Raw genomic sequence first — 25,201 nt, forward strand, 5'->3', positions numbered from 1 at the left:
ACTTCTTATTTGCTTCCAAGTTTAATCTTGGATTTTTTTTTTTTTTTTTTTTTTTTTTTTATGAGAACAGAGATGTTGAAGATGGAAGACAGGTAGGGAGAGAATAGATGGGAGGATAAGGAGGAAAGTATCTTCTGGCCAGAGACCAGATCACTAGAGGTAAATTGTAAGGTAGAAGTTGCATCATAGTTTTCTAACCTAGCCTCAGAAGTCATGCAGTATCATTTCTGTCATACTCTATTAGTTACAAGACAGTTACAAATTCACCCAGATCTAAGTGGAGAAGAATTAATTCTATTTCCTGAAAGGGAAAACAGGTTCTAGAACAGTGATGAGCAATAGAGTAGCCACTAGCAACACATGCCTATTTACACGTAAATTAATTAAACTTTAATTGTTATGTTTGCCGAAGGAGGAACGCACAAGGCTGAAGTGGTTAAGGAAGATTTATTGTAGCAGAGTGACAGCCTGGCTGACCTGAAGATGCCATCAGCCTCAAATGTGAAGGGACCTGAAACTTTTTCTTTTTTCTTTTTCTTTCTTTCTCTCTCTCTCTCTCTTTTTTTTTTTAAGTCTACAGCACTCCGTCTTCCTAGGTGGTCTTCCATCCAAGTACTAACCAGGCCCGATCCTGCTTAGCTTCTGAGATCAAACAGGATCATGCATGTTCAGGGTGGCATAGCCGTAAACCTGAAACTTATATGGAGCTTGAGGTGGGCTTTTCGGTGGGACTATTTTGGGTGAGTAAATTGGTAGCAAAGGGAGGAGAGTCCAGTGAAATGGGAGGTGAGCATGTAGCATTGCCAACCTGGATACAAGGTCTGGTTCCCACACAAAGGTAAGGGAGGAGTCTTGTTCCCACACTATGGGGGTAGGGATAGGGCCCTCCTAGATCTAACATTAATAACATTAGAAATTCAGTTCCTTAGTCATACTATTGACATTTCAAGTGCTCGATAGCCACATGAGGACAATCACATACAATTTGGATGAAGAGGGTAAAATCTATAAAGGCTTCATGCAATTAGTGGCATTTTAGACAGGCTCAAAGAGTGGGAATACTGCATAAGAAAGCAAGATCATCTTCAGGGGCTCATTTCAAAGATTTAATACCTATGATTTAATTCCTTCTACTGATCTGGTTTCTGGTCAACTGGTAGATGTTCCTTTTCCTATCATACCACCCTTCTCTCTCCATTTGTCTTCTGTTCCTCACTTCCCAAGTAAGATCTACAATGAAATACTCATCTGAATTAGCCAGGTGGTCTCTAAATGCAATGACAAATGTCCTTATAAGAAGGATGCAGAGACAGATTTAAGACAGAAGAGAAGCAGACCATGGAATGGAATCAGAGCCATAGAGAGAAAATGCTGTGCTGCTGGTTTTGAAGATAGAGAAAGGGACCACAAGCTAAGGAATGCAGCTCTGGATGCTGAAAAAGGCAAGAGAAACACATTCTCCCCTAGAGTCTTTGGAGGGAACATTACAGTCAACATCTTGATTTTAGCACCATACAACGCCTTTCTGACTCTGGCCTCTAGAACTGTAAGAGAATAATTTTGTTTAAGCCACCAATTTGTGGTGACTTGTAGCAGTCATAAGAAGTGTATATAGCTGGGAACAGAGCTGATTAAGAACCGACACATAGACCAGGGATCTCTGCTTCCTTCAAATTCTAAGGACTTGCTATTGGATCTAGGTTATTATGTCATATAGCTTCTTCCCTGTGGTTGAATCCTCTCCTTAAACTCTTCAGGCCTCATACCTGCAAAATAGAAAAACGTTTTTTGTCCTCACCTCCACACCAGTTCTCCTGACAAATCCACACATCAAATTTAGCAGTGGACAGAGCTTGAACAGTCCTCAGTGGGTCCTCAGACCCTTTGCAAATAGATTTCTGTCTGGCCTTTCCCCACCAATTTTAAACATACCCAGACATACCCTCACCATCTGCAATGTATTGTCTTAATTTGAATAACATCATAAGAAACTCACCTTGAGTCTAAGGCTAAAATCACCCCAGCTTTTCTGACAGTCTCTCTGCATTTATACAAATTAGTTAAATGTAGCCAGTTATTCTTTCCTCCTCAATAGTCTGTCAATTCTTCAAAACCAGGAACTGTATCCTAATTTCCTAATATGCACTTGGCAGCTAGGATGTTCCAGTCAATGTTTGATTCTTGCAATTCCACAATGACAGAAATTTGGATACAACAGATAGACTGGTTTGAGCATAATGAATCTTAGTACATAGGTTAATTATTGAGTGTGCAGTACCATCCAAACTCTTGGAAGATTATAGCTCTGTTTTTGAAAGAGAGACAGAGATACTCCCTCATTCCTGATACATACTGAATCTTGACTTTAGGAATCAGATTGTCCTGGGTTTAACCCCAGTTTTGCCACCTATCGACTATTGACTTTGGAAGAATTACCTAACCTTTCTAAGCCTCAGTTTCCCTAGTTGCATTCTATTAACATTCTATTAATTTTAGGATTATTTTAAGTATTAAATGAAGCCTATCATTGTATTTGTTGTGTAGGAAGCATTCCAAAAATGATATCCGCTCTTTCTATGACTTCTTCCCATATATTCTTTTTCTTTTCTTTTTTTATTTTTTATTTTTTATGGAGAGGCTAAGATTGTTAATGCCCTTTTGGGGCACAATTGGAGAAGCGTATCTTGAAAGAGGGAGCTGACCATCATATTACCAGGGCCTAGACTGCAGTGAAGAGAGTAAGGTGATTTACAAATGTGCAAGGTCAAATCTTGTTTTTATATAAAACGCTAATATTTTGTTCATTGTGGCTGACTTTGCAAAAATATTGCATTAAAACGTTACTTATCTTGATAACCTACTTTTTTGGCACTCTCTTAAATTTTGTGCCCAAAGTAATCCTTCATTCAAAGTCCTGCTCTGCTTGCAGCACTTTGTGCCAGTCACACTACGACTTAAGCACGGGACCAAGGCAGCCAGAGAAGCCTGTAGGACAAGACCTGTAGGACAAGACTCTCCTCTGAGTTTGAACTTGCGCTTTCCAAGCCCTAGAACGCCTTACCCAGCTAAGAAGAGTAGAGGAAGTGGACTACAACACCCAGAAGGCTGCGCGGCACAGCCCCCTCCCTCGCCCCGCCCCCTCTGCAAAGACCCAGGCAGCGAGCCCGGAGTTAGTGTTCTTGAAGCCGACTTCCTAAGGGAGTCACGCTCAGGACAGCAGGCTTCATGGCGGCGCGACCGGTGTCCCGGATGCTGCTGCGGGTCTTGAGGTCCAGCGTCCGGAGCTGCAGCTCAGGGGCTCCAGTGATGCAACCCTGTCCCGGGGAGTCCTCCCAGTCTGCCACGGAGGTAAGCCAGTCTGTGTCCCCGGGATGGGGTGGCCTGGCAAGCTTCCCCTTATGCCGAGAGAAGCACCCCCGGCCGTCTGTGGCCTCTTCTGGGAGGGACCCCTCGGCGCTTAATTGGGGGTGGGGAGAGGCATGGAATGCTCTCTAGATTAAACCATTCTCACCCCATTCCCCAGCGCGGGGGAGCAGGGGGCGGGGCGCTCCTTGAGGTTTTTGCCTAAAACTCCCTGCCTATTCAAACCGTGCAACCCCTTCCAGGTATGAGTGGCTACCAGAGATAGGGAGCTGGCAGGTAGGACTTCGAATCCTATGAGATGTTATTAGTATCCCTCAGGCTTCCCTCTTAAATATTTTCCTCCCTATCCCTTATTGGAGATTGTTTGTGTATGATCAGGTGTTCCTGTGTGACACTGACTGAAAATGTCACCTTGGTACCACCAATAGTTGTCACTTCTGTAGTCACAGGGCTCTGACTGTTTCATCTTCATCTCCCTTAGGAAGATTGGGCCTCATTGTAGAGCAGCACGGAGCAGGAGGATCTGGGCTCTTCCAGGTTAAAGATACTGGTTTCTCTGTAAGGTCAGGATAGGCTCCCTCAGTCCTTGACAGCACCCTCAGAGTGATTCCTATCACAGTAAGTTTTAAGTTTGTTCTTTTCATATAGGGAATAATTTTGGGAAAAACGTCTCTTCTCATTTGTGAAACCTTTTTTTCTAGACTCTTCTGGTTATTCTTTTCCCATGTCCTACCATAAAGCTTCATATCCTAGGAGAGGGCCTCAGCTTGCTTTTCCCAAATCTGAACCCCTCTGGGATCTTCAGATAGCATGCCCCATTGCTGGAAAGTTTACAAGTGTTTCAGTATCCTTGAACTCTGAACTTCATTGAGGGAAAAATAGGAAAGCAAAGATTGCTGTGAGATCTTTAAACAATTCAGGAAAAGGGAAGTTTCTTCTTCCTCCTGCCCCTGATTTATTTTGTACCTTTCATGAGAGGACCTGTGCTAAGTGCTTTAGTTCTCATAGTAAATCATGTTAAATAAGCAGAGTGTATTTCAGGTGTGAGGGCTTATTGAAGTTAACTTGAATAAAGTAATGGAGCAGGAGCTCAAACTCTGGAGCCTGTGCTCCTGCTTCTTCCGTGTGGGGAGAACAGGGGGTGAGGCCTATCTCTTCCTTTATACTGTGAGGGGAGCCATGATTAGTAGGTAAGAACATAGCTGCTGGAGCAGAATGCCTTCCCACTTATGAGGTATGTGAACTTCACCTCTCAATGCCTCAGTCTTATCTGTAAAATGGGAATAGTAGTGTCTATTCTATCAGGTGGTTATAGGGATTAACAGAGTTAATGTACACACACCCACATACTTAGAACAAAGCCTGGCACATGTAAGTGCTGAATTCTGTATGTTCAGTGTAATTGTTATCTTTGCTGCCCATGCTGTGTCCCATCAGTCCCCTCCCACCTAGACATTCAAGATAGTCATACCGTCAGCTATTTGGTCACAGACCTCCCATCCTGGATGCTCCCCACTAGGGTTATCTTCGGCAGACAGGTTGCTCCTTGAGTTCTGGATGCTCCCCTGCCTTTCTAAGTATTTCTCCACAGCGCTTAACATGGTGCTCTGCAGGCAGTGGAATCAGCAGATATTTTTGGCTGTTTGGAACACAACTAGTGAGGGGGCTCGTGGAATAGAAGATAGGGTAATGGATAGGGAGCCCTATGTTTTCACCTTTGCTCTACCTCTAATTTCACCTGGCTCTTGGGTCTTTCACTTTCTCTCTCTTAATGTTCTTAAAACCAGAGCGTTGTGCCAGCCCACCTTTACACAGTGGGAAAGGGTACAGAATGTCTTTGAGAGAATCTCAGAGGTGAGACAAGTTTGGAGATAAATATATATTCAGCCTATCCCCAGAGCTTGCCAGTTGGCAAGAGCAGAGGTGGCAGCATCTGGACCCCTATCCTGTCTTGTCTTTCCTTCCTGCAGGGTGCTTTCTGCCACCCCACTCCCATAGCCCTGGCCCTCTGGTTTGGGATCGGAGGTGCTTGGAGGGACAGAGGGGAAGAGGAGAAAGCCATGGGGTAAATAACATTTTGTGTGTCAGGGTGTGGGTGTGAGAGAGATGTGAGGTGTAGAGTGGGAGCTGGCTGTGAGGACAGTGGCAAGGAGGTCTCGGGGTTGGTTCAAAGATAGGTTGAGCAACTACTACAAATAGGAAGGGCAAGTGGTAGTGTGTAGGTAAATGGGGAGGTGGGAGGAAGAGATGCAGCTACCTGACGTCATGATTGGGGTGGCCCAGACAGTCTACTCTGGAGAGCTTACCCCAGTCCAGAAGCACTACACCCATCTTTGTTTCCCTCAGGTTCTATGCAGGCTTTGTTGGTGCCAGAGGGCTCTCCTCAGGTCTTGGGCCTCCTGCCTTGGGGCACGGGAGAGAGGAATGTGCTGGGTAGAGGCACCCAGCTGTTCAAAGGGCCCAAAAGAAACAGATGTTGGAGAGCAGGTTATAGAGGAAGGAACTGCGTGCAGGAGAAAGTAGAAGGGGACAGCAGGGCTTGGCTCGGGGACAGGGACACATGGAAGGAAAAACGATAGAGGGAAAGCAGGGGGTTATCTTGACTCTCAGCCTGCCCAGCTCCTCAAAATCCTTACTTGAGAAGAGTGTGACACTCCTTGACAGGAACCATGGGTGTGAAGACCTCACATTTAGGGTGGAGGAGGGGGAGGAAGCTAGGCCTGGGGCTGGCACTTTGCTAGGTCTTCTTACTTAGTAGAGATTGATTTTGAGGCACTCCGGGTGTACATCATTGCAAATAGTAGGTAAATCCGGGCTACCGATATTTGAGTTTGGCATGTGCTTTTTCTCCTGCATAACTCTGCACTCTGTCTACACTCTAGCTGTTTGGGGGTTGGCCTTTATCATCAAAATCAAACACTCAAGGTTAGCGACTAACTACTAGGGGAGACACTTTGAGGGCAGGGTCCCTTACTTAACTAATTCCTTTGTACCACCCTTCCCCACCCCACTCTTCCCCGGTCTTCACTGGGCAGGTAGACAAAATAACTAGTAACATATGGTAGGCTGCCAAGTGCCTGATTGTTAGCTCTAGTGTCTGTGGTCCTAGGGGTCTTAGACCCCACTGTCCTGTTTTGAATAGTGTGACAGCAGGTCAGAAACCCCAGCCATGGACGATCTGCCTTTAAGTAGGGTAGAAGGCCAAGACCTTGCAGGACTGGAGAAGCTGACAAGAATGAGAAAACTAGTCACAGCACACGCAATTGCGCCTCATGAATATTTTTTTTGTTTGACGACTGGACATAAGTAAGCGGGTGTTATATTAAGAAAATGGCAGCAATCACATATTTGGTACCTACTCTGTGGCAATGAACACCTCTAATTTACTTAGGTAGATTAATATCTACACTTTATGGATGCGGAAACTTAAGGCTTAAAGAATTTAAGTGACTTGCTCAACAGTTAGTGAGTAACAGAGCCAAGCTTATAATTCAGGTTTACGTACTCCCAAAGCCCTGTGCTCAGAACCACAACAACTACCCCTGAAGTAGAATGACACCTGATCCTGTTGTGTCTGGGCCTGTGGTTCCGAGGCTAGGCTGCAGAGTAGGAAGCTAAGCACTTCAAACAAACAAAAACCGAAGCTGGGGCCCATCCCAGAGCAATTGAATCAGAATTGGTGGGACTCTAGCATTAGTACGTCTTAGAAGCTCTTCAGGTGATTTTGATATGCAATCAGAGCTGAGAACCACTGTACTAGGTTAAACCATTTTGATACTAGAGCCCAGCCAGGAAATCAAAGATGATCCCAATGAAAATGGGTTTTGCACACACCTCTTTTTCTTTGGATTAGGGACCTGCCTACTTGTTCATTGACACAGAAGTTTGATACTTGCTATGAACATACTGTATGGACACAGGGATACCAAGTCAGGCAGGAGGGCTTCCCACACAGGGAAAACAGCTTGGTTCAGGCTGGGGCCCTGGGTGTAGGATCCACTAAGGCCATTCTACTTCTGACATGTCCCAGCCCTTTCTAGGTGAGAAGTATTGCTGTCTACCTTGCCTGGTGGTAATTCCTTCTGGGTCCAAGACTTCTTTGACTAATACTGATTATTTTTTTTTCTCTGGGATATTTAAGGGAAAGGAAAAAACTAGAAGAACGAAAGTAGGGCATGCAGTGTGGGATAAAAGAGGCAGAGATGAAACTTGTTAATATCCACATGATGAATTTGCAAGTCTTGAGGGGAGGGAGTGGAAGAGTGTGTATATATGTAGGAGGCTAAGCTGGGTCAGGTACTGGCAGTACAGAGTTTGAATGAATCTAAATAAGGTCACCCCAGGTCTCAAAAATGAAATTCGGCCTGCCTCTCCCCTGGTCAGAACAGAGTGTCTAATTCCATTCTTGATTGCCCCATTACACTGCTTGCTCCTGGGTTTCTGCTGAGTTGTACTCCTTGGTCCTCTCACTTGCTTCCAATTCCTGGATTTATTTTGTCTCCTCTCTCACCCAGCCACTTCCCCTATATGTTAAGATGAGGGTGAGGCAGTGGGCATCTTGGCAAGTAAGAAGGTAGAGTTTGGAGTGATTAACAAATTAATGAATTGCAAATAGCTATGGATGGAGAAGAGGGTGCAGCTACCGTAAATCCAGATTCCCAGGCATCTTGTCTCCTGGACTCTGGTGGCCAATTGGACCCTTAACTCTGGAGGATCCCCTGCCCCACTCCAAGATAACCAGTGGAAAGGCAGTGGGGTGAGCAGGGAGGAGGACAGGTATTATTATGATTATAGTAAACTGCAGTTCAGAGAAGTGACTGCTGCTTACTTGTCATGACTTGTCATGGGACTGGGAGCAGGGTTTCTTGGAGGATGTGGGAAGCTGGTCTCAGGGTGGGCAGTGAGGTCAGTTTGCTAGAAGCTCTCTTTCCCTCAATCTGTGGCCCTTGGCCCTGGCTGCACATTAGAATCACTTGGAGAGATTAAAAACACAAGCACTCAGAGATCAAATACAGTTGGCTTCCAGTGGAATTACTCGCTTAAGCTCCCCAGGTGGTTTTAAAGTAAATGTTTCTTTCTCCTGGGTGCAAGTCAGCAGTTTCCCTGGACCTCAAGAGGGCTTGAGGCCTTTTGCTCTCTTAGGTTACGAAATCATGATAATCCTAGTTGTTTGCCTACCAGCTTCCTGCCCCACTTTCCTTACCTTAGCCCATTACTCTGTTCTTATTTTACAAGTGGAAAAACAGGTCTTCAGGAGTTATGGAACTTTTCGAGTATATAGGGTCACACCTGGCCCAGAAACCAGGGCTTCTTGCCCCAATCCAGAGTCTTGCCCGTAGGCCTCATGGATGACTGCCAGGTTAGAATTTCTTTGTTCTAAAGATTCTAAAGAAGTGACTTCTCGTGCCCTGTATACCATCCCATGTACCTTCTCTGACTTGCCCTATGCAATTAGAGGAAAGAGTTTAGATCTTGGAATCAGAGGACCTGGATTTGAATCCTTGTTCTGCCAAAGGTGTTCATGGACCGCATCCAAGCCTTATTTATAATAAGGCTTGGGGTAGGTGTGGGGGTTGAACAGAGAACATTCTCTGGAACTTTAAGTTGTTTTTCAAATGTATCTTCTTAGAGCAATCTAATCTAATGAGCTATCTCATTATCATCTGTCAAGGTCTAGGGTTCTGCTTTCAAAGCAGGAAATCATACTACATCAGACTTCGGAAAGGATAAGGTTGGCTGCCTCCTTTCTCTCTCCAGGATGAGTTGGGGCCTTGCAGTGAGCCTCCAGCAATCTCCTCCCACTTAGGCTCCAAACAATAGATGCATAATCCTTCTTTCTGGCAATGGATAGAGTGAAGGATAAAGATTGGCATAATCTTTGCATGGGGTTAGTGGGGTGGTCATTCTGGCCCTTCCACTCTGCCTTCCTGGAGGCTGGTGGCCTCATTACTTTTGCAGGTCTCCCTGGTTGTGCTGTTCTTGCCCCAGAGGCCTTCTGCCTGAGGGAAGCCCTCCGGTGGGTATACCCACCCCGGCTGTTCCCAATGGCTTGGCCTGTTGGGTCGTCCCGGGCAATGGGGATGTTCCAGGGAGCCCAGCCAACAGGGAATTAGTTAAGAGAAAAGCAACTTGTGTGACACCCAGTCCCCAGAGTTAGTGCTTTCGCTTTGAGCTGCTTCTGTCTGCTGTGGTAAAGATAAAGAATGGGAAACATGGGTTGGAGAGGTGGCTTACGAAGTCCCAGGTCATGCAGCAGTGGTACCACCATCCTCAGTTACCTGCTCCTTCCCTCCTCCTTTCTGGACCTGCTTGCCAGTTGGTATGGTTGCCAGTTTCCAAGTGGCACGTTTTCTTTCAGTCACCTGTCCAAGAGATACTGGAGACGTTTGTTCCTGGATGGGCTTCTTTTGAGGGAGGGGGAATGGGTATGCCCTTCAGTGGTCCCACACCCATGAGCTGAGTGTTGGGGACTAGGGGCATGACCTTCCCTTCAGGCTTGTTTCCTGATCTGTGAAGAATGGGCAATCCCAGCTCCCCCAGGACTGTGAAACCCACATGGATGGAAAGTTTAGAAGTGCTGTACAGATGTCAGAGATGAGAGGGGGTGGTTGATGAGACAAGGTTATGTCCCCAATGTGGGCTTTCCCCAGGTGGGCTCTCCTTGCTCCTCTCCAGCCAGGGAGCAACCACTCATGTTTCCTCCCTGCCTTGTCACTGCAGGAGCTGTCCAGGCGGAGGCAGTTCCTGAGGGAGCACCCGGCCCCCTTCTCTGCCTTCCTCACTGACAGCTTTGGCAGGCAACACAGCTACCTGCGGATCTCCCTCACAGAGAAGTGCAACCTCAGATGTGAGTCTCCTTCCTGGGCCCTTTCTGGGCTTCTGTCTCTCTGTTGAAGCAGTTTCTGAAATCTCCTTACGCCCAAGAATCCTTCTCAATCCTCCCAATTCTTTCTAACTTGCCCACCCATCCATTTTCCTTGCTTGCCATGTGGAGTTCAGGGGCAAGATAGTGGTCGAGATTGAGTTTCATGATCCTCGAAGCTGGATTCTACTTGGGATTAGGTTTGAGAACAAATTTGCTATTGTGGTTAGGATCTAGGCTGGATCTGGATCTCTCTTCAGGGGTAATTTTTTTCTTTCCTCCCATTTCCTTGCAGGGCTCAAAGTTCAGAACAAACGCGGATGGTACTCACCCAGGGTTGCCGTGCTAGACACCAAAACATGTGACATACACAGGGGTGCCCATGGCCAACACTGCCAGCTATGGAGACACCCCAGTCTCATGTTGGAAGTTGTCCGGCCAAGCAGATACACAGAGTCCTCATTTCATAATCCCACACACAGTGCTCGAGGGATGTATCCACTGGGGAGAAACTTCCAAAGTTTGCGTGCCCCTCTCTGTCCCTCCCTCCCTCCCTTCCTTCCACTGTAATTCACAATAAGAAATATATTTATTTTATGACCTAATAAATAACGTGTGTGTGTGTGTGTGTCTGGGTGTATCGCTTCTCGGCCTTTTGGCTAAGATCAAATGTAGTTTTTGTTCTTATCGGTTTAAATAAGGTGTGTGTGTGTGTAGTAGTTTAACCTAACACTACTTACTGCATGTGGTACTGATGTTCTGATATTCTTATCTATTTTATTCTGTCTTAAAAGACCAATCTGGACCCTTCACTAATTTGGCCGAATGACACTCTAACACATTTCGACCCAACTCTTGATAACACTGTACCAAGTGAACTGATGGTAGGGATAGTGCCCCCCATCACCTGCCAGGGCTCACTTCATTTACCCCATTCTGCTAACTCGCCCTGAACAAGTAGTACCTCAGTTTTCCACCCTATAAGACGGGACTGTTAATAAGCTACCGCTGCTTTTACCAGGCCAGAGAGTACTTCCCAGCCTCCTGCACCTCACAACACAGACAGAGATGGGTAACGCTTTGCAAAAAACGGGTGAAATGAAAGAGGGTGAACAATACCAGCAGAAATGGGCCCAGAACTGGGGGAATCAGCATCTTGGCATCTCCCTACCCCAAGCCAGGCTCTGCTCTCAGCCTAGTTTATCATCTTTAACCCTTACCCTCACCCCGCCCCCCACCCCTCCATGGAGGGATGTTGCCATGGAGAGGAATGTTAGCATTTCATAAATGAGAAAGGTGAGGCCCAGAGAGAATCTGGCCTAGGGTCTGGACCTCAGATTTAGCAAAGTCTCTCATCACTGTCTAGGTGGAATTCAGGAGAAAGTTCTGGCCTGGTGGGGACATGGGGGACCGGAGACATCATGGGCCTGACTTCTGTCATTATTTCCTACCTCCATGTCCCATCTCTTCCACTTTAGGTCAGTACTGCATGCCCGAGGAGGGTGTCCCACTGACCCCCAAGGCTGACCTGCTGACCACAGAAGAGATCCTGACCCTGGCACGTCTCTTTGTGAAAGAAGGCGTAGATAAGATCCGGCTTACAGGTGGAGAGCCTCTCATCCGGCCGGATGTGGTGGATATCGTGGGTGAGTTTGAAGTTGTCACCACTTCTCCCAGCTTCTCCCTCACCCAATTGGATTCAGATATTAATATCAACAGCTAACATTCATTTAGAGCATTATGCTCACTTAGTCCTATAACCCTCTAAGACAGGTACCATTATTATTACCATTTTGCTAAGAAATGAGGCACAGAGACGTTCAATAACTTGCCCAGGGTCACAAAGCTAGTAAGTGGCAGAGCCCAGAGTCTTGCAATCACATTTAGACTGTACAAGGGCCTGGGGGCCCATGTGATCTGGCTCCTGCTGACCTCTGAGACCCCTTGCCTGCCCCTTTGCCCCGCTCCATCCCCTCCAGTCATAGTGCCAGGCCTTTGCACTTGCTTTTCACTTTCTAGGAGCATAGGGCTCACTGCTTGCCTCATTTAGGTCTCTGCTCAAATGTCATCACCTTGGGGAGGCCCCTTTGACCATTCTATCTAAAGGGCATCCCCATATACAGATGTTGAATTATAACCTGAAACACAATAAAAAATTTAAAAAATAAAGTACATCTCCACATAGACACCCCAGCAACACTCTGTCCCAGGAATTGGCAAGCTATAGTCGATAGGCCTAATCTAGGCTACCACCTGTTTTTGTGTGGCCCGCAAGTGAAGAATGGTTTTTATGTTTCTGAAAACTGAAAAAAAAAGATGTCAAAAGAATAACATTGTGTGACACATGAGAATTATATGAAATCCTGAATTCACTGTCCATTATTAAAGTTTTATTGGCACATAGCCACACCACTCATTTACATGTTTCCCATGACTGCTGTTGCAGAGTTGAGTAGTTGCAACAAAGACCATGTGGCCAGCAAAACCAAAAATATTTACTCTCTGGCTTTTACAGAAAAAGTATGACAACTCCTACTCTATCCCATTATCCTTCCTTATTTTTCTTGATAGTGTTTGTCTCATCTTGATGTTATGTTATTTGGTCATATGTTTTTGTTTCTTGTATCGTCTGTCTGCTTCATTAACTGGCATGAGAGCTCTCAGGGAACTCTGGCAGAGTTTGCCCACAGCTGTGTTCCCAGAACCTAGGAACATTCTTGAAACACAGATGGCACTCACGGAGATTTGTTGGATGAATGGAGAGTGGTTCAAAGTACAATCTCTGAAGTATGACATAGCCGTATGTGAGTCTAAGTTGTGCCGCTTACTAGCAGCATACCTTTGGGAAACTTTTAAAATCCATTCTAAGCCTTAGGATAGAGATGGTACCTACCTTACAGGGTTGACCTGGGAAAGAAATGTGAAAATGCCAGGCACATAGCAAGTCCTCTGTGAGGGGTGGCCCTGCACTGCTTCTAAGCCCCAAGCTCAGCCAGAGGGAGACCTTTGCTCATGTATTTGTAGATGAGGAAATCAGGAAAATAAAGTTCTGTGTTTTTGATTGCTGAGCCCTCCACCTCCGTCCCCACCCCAACTCCAGCTGTTCTTGATGGGCTCTCCCAACGCTCAGTGCTCTGCTTCATTTTCTGGTTCAGTAAACATTCTCTGGAGTGCCTTCTCATGTGCCTGGTACTGTGCTGGTGCACAAGGTGAATGAGCTGCAGAAGCAGTGACTGGAGCCAGCCATCTGATTAGGACTGAGCAAGGAAAGCCCCGAGGAGAGGCCCAGGGACCCCTGACAGCCCTCTCCTTCCTCTTTCCCTGTGGCTAGATCCTTCCAGCCCCCACTGATCACTTGATCTGTGGTCCTACCATTATTTCTGGGCTGGACAAGCTGTCCCGGGCGGCCACTCCCCTCCCCTGTTCCAGGTATCTCCTCAGAGCAGAAAGGGAGTCTGGGTTCCAGGAAAGGTCTTGAACCTACTGAACCTGACTGTATGCCAAGCCCAACCCCTGTTCAGGCTACTTTGCCCTCTGGCACAAATTTCACCTTAAATCTTTATGTTCTGCGCCGGGGCTTGTGGGAGAAGAGCGGATCAGGATCACTGATGGTCAGAAAGGGATGATGGCACAGACCTAAGGAGGCAGAGCTCTCCACAGAAGCTGCCAACTTGCCTAGTGGGAAGAATGGGAGTCAGGAAATTTGGCAGCCTTGTTCTTGCCCTGCCGCAGCCTAGCTATGTGCATTTGCTCTGGCTCCTTTCCCACCCTGGGTCTCGGTTTCCTCCTCTGTGCATTCACCACCTTAAGGGCTCTCCTCCTGTGATGGTCCATGGTCATTGGTCCTGGCTGTTAGCACGGGGAGCAAGGGTTGATCAGCATGTAGATCCTAGTTAGGGCAAGGTCTCGGCTGCAGCGGGAGAATTACCTGCTGCCTCTTAAGGTGTGGGTTGATAGGGGGCAGACTACACCCTTCTTCTCTTCCGGTGCTCCAAAATGAATGGCAGCTGCAATGCCTTGAATTCCTGCGGTGCTGCTGTGCTTGGAAGCACTCGAACACTCAGACATATTTCAGCCTAGCTCTTTTGATCTTCCCCAGAGGTACATCTTAAAAGCAAAATCTCCCTAAAGAGCAGGACAGGTGGGAAGAAGGGAAGAAGGACTAGCAGGGAAGAAGGACTAGGGTGAGGGAAGGGAACAGCAGTCAGCTGAGATGTTGACAAACACTTGTCCCCACCCTCCCTGCGAGAGTTTCCAGAAACCCCAGCCAGAGTGAAAGGGTTTCAGGTTTCTCTGAGCCTGTTGTCCTTATTGATCACTTCCTGTCCCTGCCTGAAGTGCTGTCTGCTTTGGGCCTGGTGTGGCAACGGAAGAGGCTTAGCTCTCTGTCTGCTGTCATCTGTGATCTGCTCTAGGAACCCCTAGACTTTCCAGCACTCTTCCATCTGGCTTGAGTGTGAACAAGTTCCTCTGCCTCTTCTTTTCAACTGAGATGGGTTTACAGCAGCGCTGTCCAATAGAACTTTCCGAGATGGTGGAAATGTTCTCTCTCTGTGATGTCTGATACGGTCGCCAGTAGCCACACATAGTCTTGAGCTCTTGGCATGAGACTGGGCGACTGAAGAACTGAATTTGTAACTTTATTACCTTTTAATTAATAGCTACATGTGGCTAAGGGTTGCTTTGTTGGGTAGTGAAGGTCTGGGATTTTCCAGAAGAAATAAAAAAGGGAAGTATATACACAAGAACTATGCCAGTGTTAGAGGAGTTTGCAGAGCACTTGTTTTGGATCCTAACTTTAAGAATGACTTGTCATTGTCAGAGGAGCTTTGCTTAGCTTAAGAACACTTGGTCCGGCAGCCTTTTCCTTTTTTATTTCACTTTCCTTCCTCCCTCCCTCCTCCCTTTCTCTCTTCTTTCCTTCCATTATGTTGAAGAAATGAAGATACAGGGAGCATCTAGACCTTACAGTTTAAAGCCCATGAGAGGCCCAATGCAATGCAGAAACATTGAGGATTTTTTAAAAGGGACGGATTGTTTGTTTCGTTTAATTTTTGAGGGACTCTAGTTGCATAGAATTAGATTAAATCATAATCTTTAGTTCATGACATAGTCATCATTGGTCCATGCATGCTTGTTTTATTTTATTTACACTAATTTATTTATATGTTTTAATAATGTTATAATTCCTAAGGAAACCGCCATTTTTTTTTTGAAAAAGAAGAACACTGGAAATAACTTTTAATACCTGGGTGAACTTCTCTATCCTGAACCTCTCCACTCTGAAGGAAACATGCCTAAATTTTGTGTTTATCATTGCTTTTTAGAAATGAGATACAGCGTTTTGAACTTTCTAAGTATCATGCAATTTGCGGTCATTTGGACCTTACTCTTTTGACGCAACTGAAATCCACACACATCAACCTAAGTCAAAGTCCATTCTTTTTCTCCGTGATCTACTGTTTCATTATGTGAATATACCACACTTTCTCCTGTTAGTGAGCGTTTGGGTCACTTCTAGTTTTTTGGTGTTATAAACATTGCTGCTTTAAACATTTTTATTCTCATTCATGTATCTGGTGTATGGTTTCCCCAGCAGTGAAATAGTTGAGTTATAGAACATGTGAATGTTTAGCTTCAGTAAACAATTTGGCATTATCTTGTAAAGTTGTTATGCTAACTTATACTGTTACCACTGTTACATAAGAGATCCTTTCAAACGACATTTTCCCATGAACTCAATATTATCATTCTAGATTTTTGCCAGTTGAACAGATATAAAATGTTAGTTTATGTGGTCTTAATTTGTATTTTCCTGTTTAAGAATGAGGCCAAGCATCTCTTCACATGTTTATTAGCCATATATATTTCTTTTTCTGTGAAATACCGGATCATATCTTTTGTTTATTGTCTTATTTGGTTATTTGTGCTTTTATATTGGTTTGGTAAAAGTTCTTTATGTATGTTGCAAACATAGTCTCCCAGTTTGAATAAACATGCCACATTTTGTGTAAGAATTCTTTTAAGCAATAACAGTTCTTAAATTTATCAGTTTTGTCTTTTATGGTTAGTGCTTTTCCTATCTTTATTAATGAAACACCTCACCCAGGTCAGAACAACTACCTATGTTTCCACTAAAATATTTAACATTTTGTTTTTGGCATTTAAGTCCTTAGTTCATCTGTGGATGATTTAGGGGAATCCAATTTCATATTTTTCCATATGATAGTTATTTTCTCTACTTCCTTTTTATTGAGTAGTCTCCACAGTCTCTATAAATCTGCCACGTTGGCATTGCTCTGTTTTAGGTTCCATTCCATTCTGTCAGCTAGTTTGTCGATAAATCTCTATGCCAATTTTCTAGTCTTAATCACTGTACTTCATATGTCCATTATCTGGTAGGGCAAGTCCTTTTTATTTTTCAGCAGTACTTTAACTATACTAAGTTTTGTCTACGTGAATTTTAGAATCAACTTACTAAGTTCCATGGAAAATTCTATTGGGATTCTTTTTCTTTTTTAAAATATGCATTACGTAAAATTTACCATCTTAACCATTTTAAATGTACAATTCAGTAGTATTAAATATGTTCATATTATTGTACAGCCATAACCACCATCCATATTCATAACTCTTTTCATCTTATAAGTCTGAACTATACCTGTTAAACCATAACTCCCTATTCACGTGTCCCCTGAACCCCAGGCCCTGGAAACACCATTTTACTTTCTGTCTTTATGATTTTGGGCTACACTAATAACCTCATATAGTGAAATCATAAGGGAAATCATCCAGTGTTTGTCTTTTGTGACTTAGCATGTTGTCTTCAAAGTTTATCCATGTTATAGCCTATTGCAGAATTTTCTTTCATTTTAAGTCTAAATAATATTCCATTTTATGACTATGTCACATTTTGATGATCCAGTCATCGATCAGCTTGGCTTACTTCCATCTTTAGCTGTTGTGAATAGTGCTGCTGTGAACAGGGGCGCAGATATGTCTCTGAGATCCCGCTTTCAAAGAGACAGTGGAGATGGAATGGCTGGGTCACATGGTAGTTCTATTTTTAATTTTTTGAGGAATCACTATACTGTTTTCCACAGCAGCTGTATCATTTCACATTCCTACCTATAGTGACAGGGATTCCAATTTCTCTACGTTCTTGCCAACATTTTTCTTTTCTTTTTTTTTAATAGTAGCCATCCTAATAGGTATGAGGCAATATCTCATTGTAGTTTTCATTTGCATTTCCCTAGTTATTAGTGATGTTGAGCATCTTTTTGTGTGATTATTGACCATTCGTATATCTTCTTTGGAAAAATATCTTTTCAAGTCTTCTGCCCATTTTTGAGTTGGGTCTTTTTTATTGTTATTAAATTTTAGGAGTTCTCTATTATTCTGGATAGTAACCCTTTATCAGACATATGATTTGCAAGTAACTTCTCCCATTCTGTGGGCTGCTCCTTACTCTGTGGATAGTGTCTTTTGATGCACAAAAGTTTTTAATTTTCATGAAGTCCAGTTTGTCTATTTTTTTCATTGGTTGCCTGTGTTTTGCTGTCATATCCAAGAAATCGATGCCAAACCCAGTGTCGTGAAGCTTTTGTCCCATAATTTCTTCCAGGAGTTTTTTTGTGCTAGAACTTACATTTAGTTCCTTGATCCATTTTGAGTTAATTTTTGTATATAGTGTTAGGTAAGCATTCAACTTCATTCTTTTGCATGTGGATATCCAGTTTCCCAGCACCATTTGTTGAAAAGACTGTCCTTTCCCCATTGAATGGTCTTAGCAGCCTCCTTAAATATCATTTGACTATACATGCGAGGGTTTATTTCTGGGCTCTCTATTCTCTTCCATTGGTCTATATGTCTTTATGCCAATACCACACCGTTTTGATTATTGTAGATTTATAATAGGTTTTATAATCAGGAGGTGTGAGTCTTCCAGTTTTGTTCTTTTTTTTCAAGACTGTTTTGGCTATTCGGGGCATCATGAGATTCCATGTGAATTTTAGAATGGGCTTTTATATTTCTATAAGAAAGATCATTGGGATTTTGAAAGAAACTACATTGATTCTGTAGATTCCTTTGGGTGATACTGACATTTAACAGTGTCTTCCAACCCATGAACAAGAAATGTGTTTCTATTTATTTATGTCCTCTTTAATTTCTTTCAGCAATGTTTCCTAGTTTTCAGTGTTAAGTTCTTTCACTTTGGTTAATTCCTAAGCATTTTATTCTTTATGATGCTATTATAAATGGAATTGTTTTTGTAATTCCCTTTTCAGATTGTTCATTGTTTGTCTCTGTTGAGATTTTAATTGCATTAAATCTGTAATCAAATTGGGGAGAATTAACACCATTTTTATTTACATACATCCCACAGCCACCCCTCTCCTTTACCTTTTTCTCAAAGTGGCTCACCCCAAGGGACTACATCACCCCAAGGGACTACAGAATCTTTTGCCTGTTGAGTTCCTGATGGATTGGGCCAGTGAGATCAGGTAATTTTTTACTGCTCCCTGTTCTATTTCTACACTGGGGTTTTGACAGTAACAGGATTCCATCCGGGACTAAAACTCTCACAGGTCAGCCTCTCCTCCATGGTGACCTGATTGGACTCTTAACTTAATTTCCTCCCCATTTTCCTTTGGCCCTAGGCATAGTAATGGATTCCCAATGTTGCTAGCCTGAGTGCTTTACTATTCATTATTGGGGTTCTTAATTCTGCCTATACCTTTGTAAGCAGTCTTTTCAATAAAGTCTTTTTTTTTTTTTAACCATCTGGATGAATTCTACTTTATGCTAGAATCCTGACAGATACAGTGTCATTGTTTTAAATTACATTTCCTTATTTTGTTGTTGTTCGTGTATTCTTCTAACTCTGCTATCAATGCTATAATCTGTCTATTTAGGTTCTTTGGACTTTTCTATTCTAGCAATCATATCATCTGCAACTAAAGACAACTTATTTTTTATTTCCTATCTGTATGCCTTTAATTCCCTTTCCTTGTCTTATTGTAATATCTAGAATCTTAAGTACAGTGCTGAATAGTAGTGGTACTAGGAGAATGCTTCTAATGTTTCGCCATTTAGAATGATGATTCTTAGAAGATTTTTTTCAAAAATAACTTTTATCAGATGATGAAGTTCCCTTCCTAGTTTACTAAGTTTTTTTTTTTTAATATATACTTTTTTACGTATGTCAGGATAATCTATGATTTTTTTCTTTACTATTCTGAATGACATTTATAGCTTTTCTGATATTTAACTTGTAATACAACATCCAACCTAGTCCTGGTTTACTATGTTTTATCTACTGTTAAGTTCAATGTGTTAAAATTTTGGTTGAGTTTTTGCATTTCTATACATGAGTGAGGTTTATGGCCATGCTACCCTGAACAAGCCCGATCTCATCTGATCTTGGAAGCTAAGCTGGGCCGGGCCTGGTTAGTACTTGGATGGGAGACCACCTAGGAAGACCAGGTGCTGTACGTGTAAAAAATAAAAAAATAAGGGATTGTAAGCTGCCAAGGTCCTTGCAATCTGTGAGGTCAATCAAGGGTTGCCTCGCCTAAAAAAAAAAAAATTATTTCTGTGAGTGAAATGAGCATCTAAGTTTCCTTTCTCATGCCTGCCTTATCTGATTTTGGTATTAAGTTTCGAAGAATGAGTTAGCTAGTATGTTAATCCATTTAGGCTATTGTAACAAAATACCACATATTGGGTAGCTTATAAACAACAAACATTTATTTTTCACAGTTCTGGAGCCTGGAAGTTCAATATCAAGGTGCCAGCCAGCATGGTCTGGTGAGGCCTCCCTTATGAGTCACAGACATCTCGCTGTATCCACATAGGGGAGAAGGAGCTAGGGAGATCTGTGACATTTCTTTAGAAGAGTACTAATTCCTCTACCCTTGATCTATCACCTTAGGCCCCATCTTCAAATACCATCACATTGGGTATTAGGATTCAGCAAGTGAATTTGGGGGAAGCAGAAACACAAACATTCAGACCATAGCAGGTCTATATTCTCTTATTCTTTTATCTTCAAGAATTTGTATTAATCTGTGGTGATCACTTTTTGAAAGTTTTAACTCACCTGTAAAATTGTCTCTGCCCGATATGTTCTTTGCAGGGAGATTTTTAACTGCTGCTTCAATCTCTTTAATGTTTTTAGCATTATTCAAGTTTTCTACTTCTTTTGGAGCTCGTTTTGGTAGATTTTATTTTTAGACATTTGTTATTTCTGATTTCAGAGTTATTGGTGTGAAATCATTGGTAGTATTTTCTTATCTTTTTAATCTCAATTTTGTAATTTTGTCTTTTTTTATTAAAGTGGTTTATTTGTGCCTTTTCTCTCTCTCTTTTTTTTTTTCTTAGTAGGTCTTGCCAGAGGTTTGTCTATTGTGCTAGTGTCAATAAACCAACTTTTGGATTTGAACCTCTTATTGTATATTTGTATTCTATTTTATTATTTCTGTTTCTATCTTGACGTAGCCTATTGCTTTCATAACATTTAGTTCTAAGTATTTGTTAATCTTTATCCTGATTTTTTATTTGGTCCATGAGATATTTAGAAGTAGTGTTTTTAATTTTCAAATATATAAAGAGTTTTCATCCATATTTTTATTATAAGTATATGGTGGTAAGAGAATATGTCTATATGATAATTATTTAAAATTTATTAAGGCTTGCATTATGACCTAGTATATTGGCAGTTCTTGTAAATGTTCTATGTGTACTTGAGAAGAATGATTATTTTTTAATACAGATGGAGACATCTATGTTTGTTCATTGAGACCAGCTGGTTAATTTTATTGTTCAAACCGCTGATTTTCTCTCTTTGCTGGCTTTTTATCTGCTTGGCCTGCCAATAATAAACAAGTGAGTGGGTTTGTTCATTTCTCTCAGAGGTCCTATTACTTTTTATTTTATATATAGTTGAGATTTTATTAGGTTTATATATGATTAGAATTGTTATGTCTTCTTCATAAATTGGATCTTTTATCACTATAGTAGTGAGTTTCTCTCCATAGCGAGACACTTTGGGTCTTAAGGTCTTTATATTTTATTTTACTAAAGCTGTATCCACTTGTATTTAGCTTTAGTAAGACTGTCGAATCTGTTTTCATCTTTTTACTTTATGTTTAAAGTAAAAAGTATATTTACTTACTCTGTGTTTTTATACTTTAGATATGTCTCCTATAACAGCACATAACTGTTACTTCTGTTTCTTTTATGAAATTATATAATCTCAGACTTTTAACTGGAGAGTTTATTCTAGTTATCTTTATCGTAACTATTGAAATATTTGGACTTATTTCTACAATCTTATCTACCTTTTTCTATGTTTCCTTTTTCTCCTTTTTGGTTTTTAAATAAATGATTCCTCCTCTCTAATAAGACAAGAACTTGATCACACTCTTAGGCCCTTAATTTTGCGGCCCCTCCCCATCATTGCTATTTTCCAGAATTTTTTTCTGAGTTATTATGAAGTGTGCCCCTCTGTGTCTCTTGTCAGTATGCTCTCTGTCTTTTAAAATAAAAACAAACTTTATCAAGGTATTTAATCACCCATAATTCCCATAAATCTTATAGCATCTTCTGAATTTGTCTCATCTTATTTCCTCTAACAGTTTCTCAGTGTAGGTCTAATGTTGAATCTAATTTTGATGGTCAATCTAATTAAATCTGGCATGCCAGGTAGTTTTTATAATGTTTTAAAGTAGTAGAGTAGTAGCATTATAATGTTATTTGAATGCCTATAAAATTTTAGGTTCAAGGTTCATTCCTTCATTATGTTAAGAATGTCATTGCATTGTCTTCTTACAGCCATTATTGCTGTTAGGAAAAGTCTGGATTCGGTCTGCTTCTTGCTCTTGGCAGGTGACATGCTCTCTTTCTCTGGAAGTTATTAGAGTGTTTTCTTTGTATCTGATTTTCTTAAATTTTACTATAATATGTCTAGGATAGGCTTTTCCTCATCTGTTCTGATGACATTTATGAAATTGTTCTTTCAATACTAAGCATTTATTTTAAATATAAGGAAAATTATCTCCATTATTTCTTCAGGTATTTTCTTCTCTCCAGTTTAATTTTTTCCCTTGGACCTCTATTATCTGGATGTTGCCCCTTGTACTTATACCTCTTATATTTTGATTTCTTATTTTCTTTCTCTTTTTCCTGGGAAGGCCCTTAATCTTAACAATTTCTCCTTCTGTATTCATATTACTGTTCATCTTATTTCTTATATTCATTATCTTACAATAGTTTTTAGTATTTCTCCTTGTTCTTTTTTACAATGAAAACTTGTTTTATATTGTTAATATCCTTTCTTATTTCTTTTACTGTATTTATCATGTTTAGCTTACATACTTGATCTATTTTTTAATCATTTTTGTTCTATTGACATATATTTTACAGGGCTTTTTAGAGGGTGGGGTGGGAGTGCTAGTTGTATTTCTCAAAGGCTTCCTTAGTTTAGCTGGTAAGTTTGTTTCCCTAGAATGTTAGTTAGGCTGTATGGCACCAGAAACGGTCAGTATGCATCCCAATTTTCAAGAAAGGAGATGCCAGGAATTGTTGCAACAACTATAGGACCATTGCTCTAATTTCCTGTGCAAGTACAGTGACACTCAAGGTGAAGAGACAGAGGCTTCTACCTTATATGGAACAAGAAATGCCTGATGTTCAAGCTGGATTCAGAAAAGGAGGAGGCACTTGAGATCATTGGATGATGGAGTGCTCCAAAGAATTTCAGAAGAAGGTTAGTCTGTGTCTTACAGGCTTCAGGAAAGCCTTTGACTGCCCGCATCATGGAAAGCTATGGGTCGCTCTGAAAGAAATGGGCAGAGGCCTTCGCACTCGATTGTCCTGATGTGTAACCAGCATTGTGGACAGGAAGCCACTGTCAGGACAGAATACGGAGGGACAGAATAGTTTCCTCTAGGCAAAAGCGCCAAACAAAGGTGCATTTAATCTCCCTACCTGTTTAATCTGTGCACATAACATATCATATGAAAAGACTCAGAAGAAGGAGGAGTGAAAATTAGTAGAAGAGATATTTATAACTTAAGATACACAGATGACACCATCTTACAGGAAACAAGTACAATGATTTGAAATGACTCCCAATAAAAGTGAAAGTGCCAAAGTGCCAAAGCAGGACTTCATTTTAACATCAAGAAGACAAGAACCTTGACTACAGAAGAAATACACACCTTTACCGTAGGCAGTGAAGACATTGACATTGTTACAGATTTTGCTTACCTTGGTTCAGTCATCAGTTCAAATGGAGACCACAGCCAGGAAGTCAAGGGAGGGCTGAGACTCAGAAGGGCAACAATGGAAGAATTAGGAAAGATTACCGAGAGCAAAGATGTGTCATTAAAGATCAAAGCTAGGATAATTCACACCCTTGTATTCTCAAAAACTATGTACAGATGCGAAAGTTGGATAGTGAAGGAAGTGAAAGAAGCTGATAGGAAAAAAAAAAAATGATTTATCTGAAATATGGTGTTGGAGGAGAGCTCTACGGATACCCCGGACTGCCAAAAAGATGAACAAGTGGATCCTAGAGCAAATTAAGCCTGAAACATCACTACTAGAGGCAAAAATTATAAAACTGAAGCTGTTCTACTTTGGGTACATCATGAGAAGACAGGGTTCTTTTTAAAAGACAGTAATACTGGGAAAAATAGAAGGCAACAGGAAAAGACCAAATATGAGGCGGATTGACTCTGTGAAAGAAGCCATAGGTATGAGTCTACAGGAGCTGAGCAGGGCTGTTGAGTACAGGACATGGTGGGCCCCTCATTCATAGGGTCATCAGGCATCAGAGTTGACTCAGTGGCATGTAACACACCTGGCACTACTTAATGGAAAAAGAGTTTAAGGCCAGATTTTAGCTTTTGATAGGCCCAGAGAGCTCAAGGTCCTAGAATATCACAGTTAATCACTCATGTTTGACTTTCCACCTAATGGCCAACCTTGCCATGTAAGGCTGTACAGGTTGTGTACTGCACAACTCCAGGAGTTACTATTCATTTTGAGTATGATGAGAATGGCACCTCCTGGAGTTATATAATATGACAGTCCTTTAAGTCTTCACCTTTAAACCTTTAGGGAGAAGCAGATTTGGACAGAGACATTCACCCTTGATTTTAAGCCGGCAGTCCTGGGACTTTGGGACGGTGGAGGAAGGAATGCATAAGGCTGTCAGCCCCTACCTGTTGTCTTCAGCACCTCTTTCAGCAGGGCTTTGGCAGCTTACCTGAGTATACCATCAGTGGATACCTGAGCTGGTTCTCTGGGGCCAACGCCACCAATTTTTTCAGGAAGGGGACATTGCTTGTTCTGAGCCATCAGTGGGTGAGGGCAAGAATAGAGTTAAATTGCTTTGCTTTCCTTTAACTGCTTACGTTTTCTGCCAGGTGCCTTCAACCCCAGGTTACAAAACCCCTCCCCCATACCAGTTCAAAAGATTTATACATCTTCCTGAGTTTCTCAAGATTTTATTTATTAATGTTTCTGGATTCTGTGTTTCTCCAGGGTTGATTTGTTGGAGGGAACCAGCAACTACTATTCACTTTCCACGTTGGCAGAGCCCCAGAGTAAAACTTTTTTAAAGCAACTTTTATTTTTAAACTTTTATTTTCTTATTAATACATGTTTATTTCAGATAAGCAAAAAGCATATCACTACTGCCCAAATGTAACCAACATCAACATTTTGTTTGGTGACTTGCAGTCTTTTTTCTTTGCATCTAGTTTTTTAACTACTGTTTTTAACCTCTTTCAATTAATATAGTATGTGTATGTCCCAACATCCTAACATATTACTTTACAGAGATATTTTTAATTGCATTATATTCCATCATTTAGGCAAAGCGTAATTTAGCCAGTTTTGTATTTTTGGTTATCAGAATGATTTCCCTTTATTAAGTATTGCTCCCTAATATACATCTTTGTGGTA

General features: G+C 41.9%; 1 protein-coding gene and 3 pseudogenes across 4 annotated transcripts in view; 3 read left to right on the plus strand and 1 right to left on the minus strand.

Moving 5' to 3' along the window:
- Positions 1 to 571: 571 nt before the first annotated feature.
- On the minus strand, positions 572 to 690 carry LOC120597775 (uncharacterized; annotated as a pseudogene).
- A 2,459-nt stretch (positions 691 to 3,149) lies between these two features.
- MOCS1 (molybdenum cofactor synthesis 1) overlaps positions 3,150 to 25,201 on the plus strand; it is a 35,886-nt gene continuing 13,834 nt past the window's right edge. For 2 of the 4 annotated variants that reach the window (XM_039856142.1, XM_039856143.1), the window contains exons 1-3: positions 3,150 to 3,348; positions 10,084 to 10,210; positions 11,704 to 11,871. In XM_039856142.1, the coding sequence (XP_039712076.1) occupies positions 3,226 to 3,348; positions 10,084 to 10,210; positions 11,704 to 11,871 (418 nt within the window). In that variant the 5' untranslated portion in view covers positions 3,150 to 3,225. The remainder of the gene's footprint in view (positions 3,349 to 10,083; positions 10,211 to 11,703; positions 11,872 to 25,201) is intronic. The other 2 variants (XM_039856145.1, XM_039856144.1) reach the window with 2 other exon arrangements.
- Positions 10,865 to 11,036, plus strand: LOC120597730 (uncharacterized; annotated as a pseudogene).
- On the plus strand, positions 19,605 to 19,723 carry LOC120597742 (uncharacterized; annotated as a pseudogene).

The sequence above is a fragment of the Pteropus medius genome, unplaced genomic scaffold (assembly GCF_902729225.1).
Source record: "Pteropus medius unplaced genomic scaffold, Ma_sr-lr_union100, whole genome shotgun sequence".
Classification (NCBI taxonomy): Eukaryota; Metazoa; Chordata; class Mammalia; order Chiroptera; family Pteropodidae; genus Pteropus; species Pteropus medius.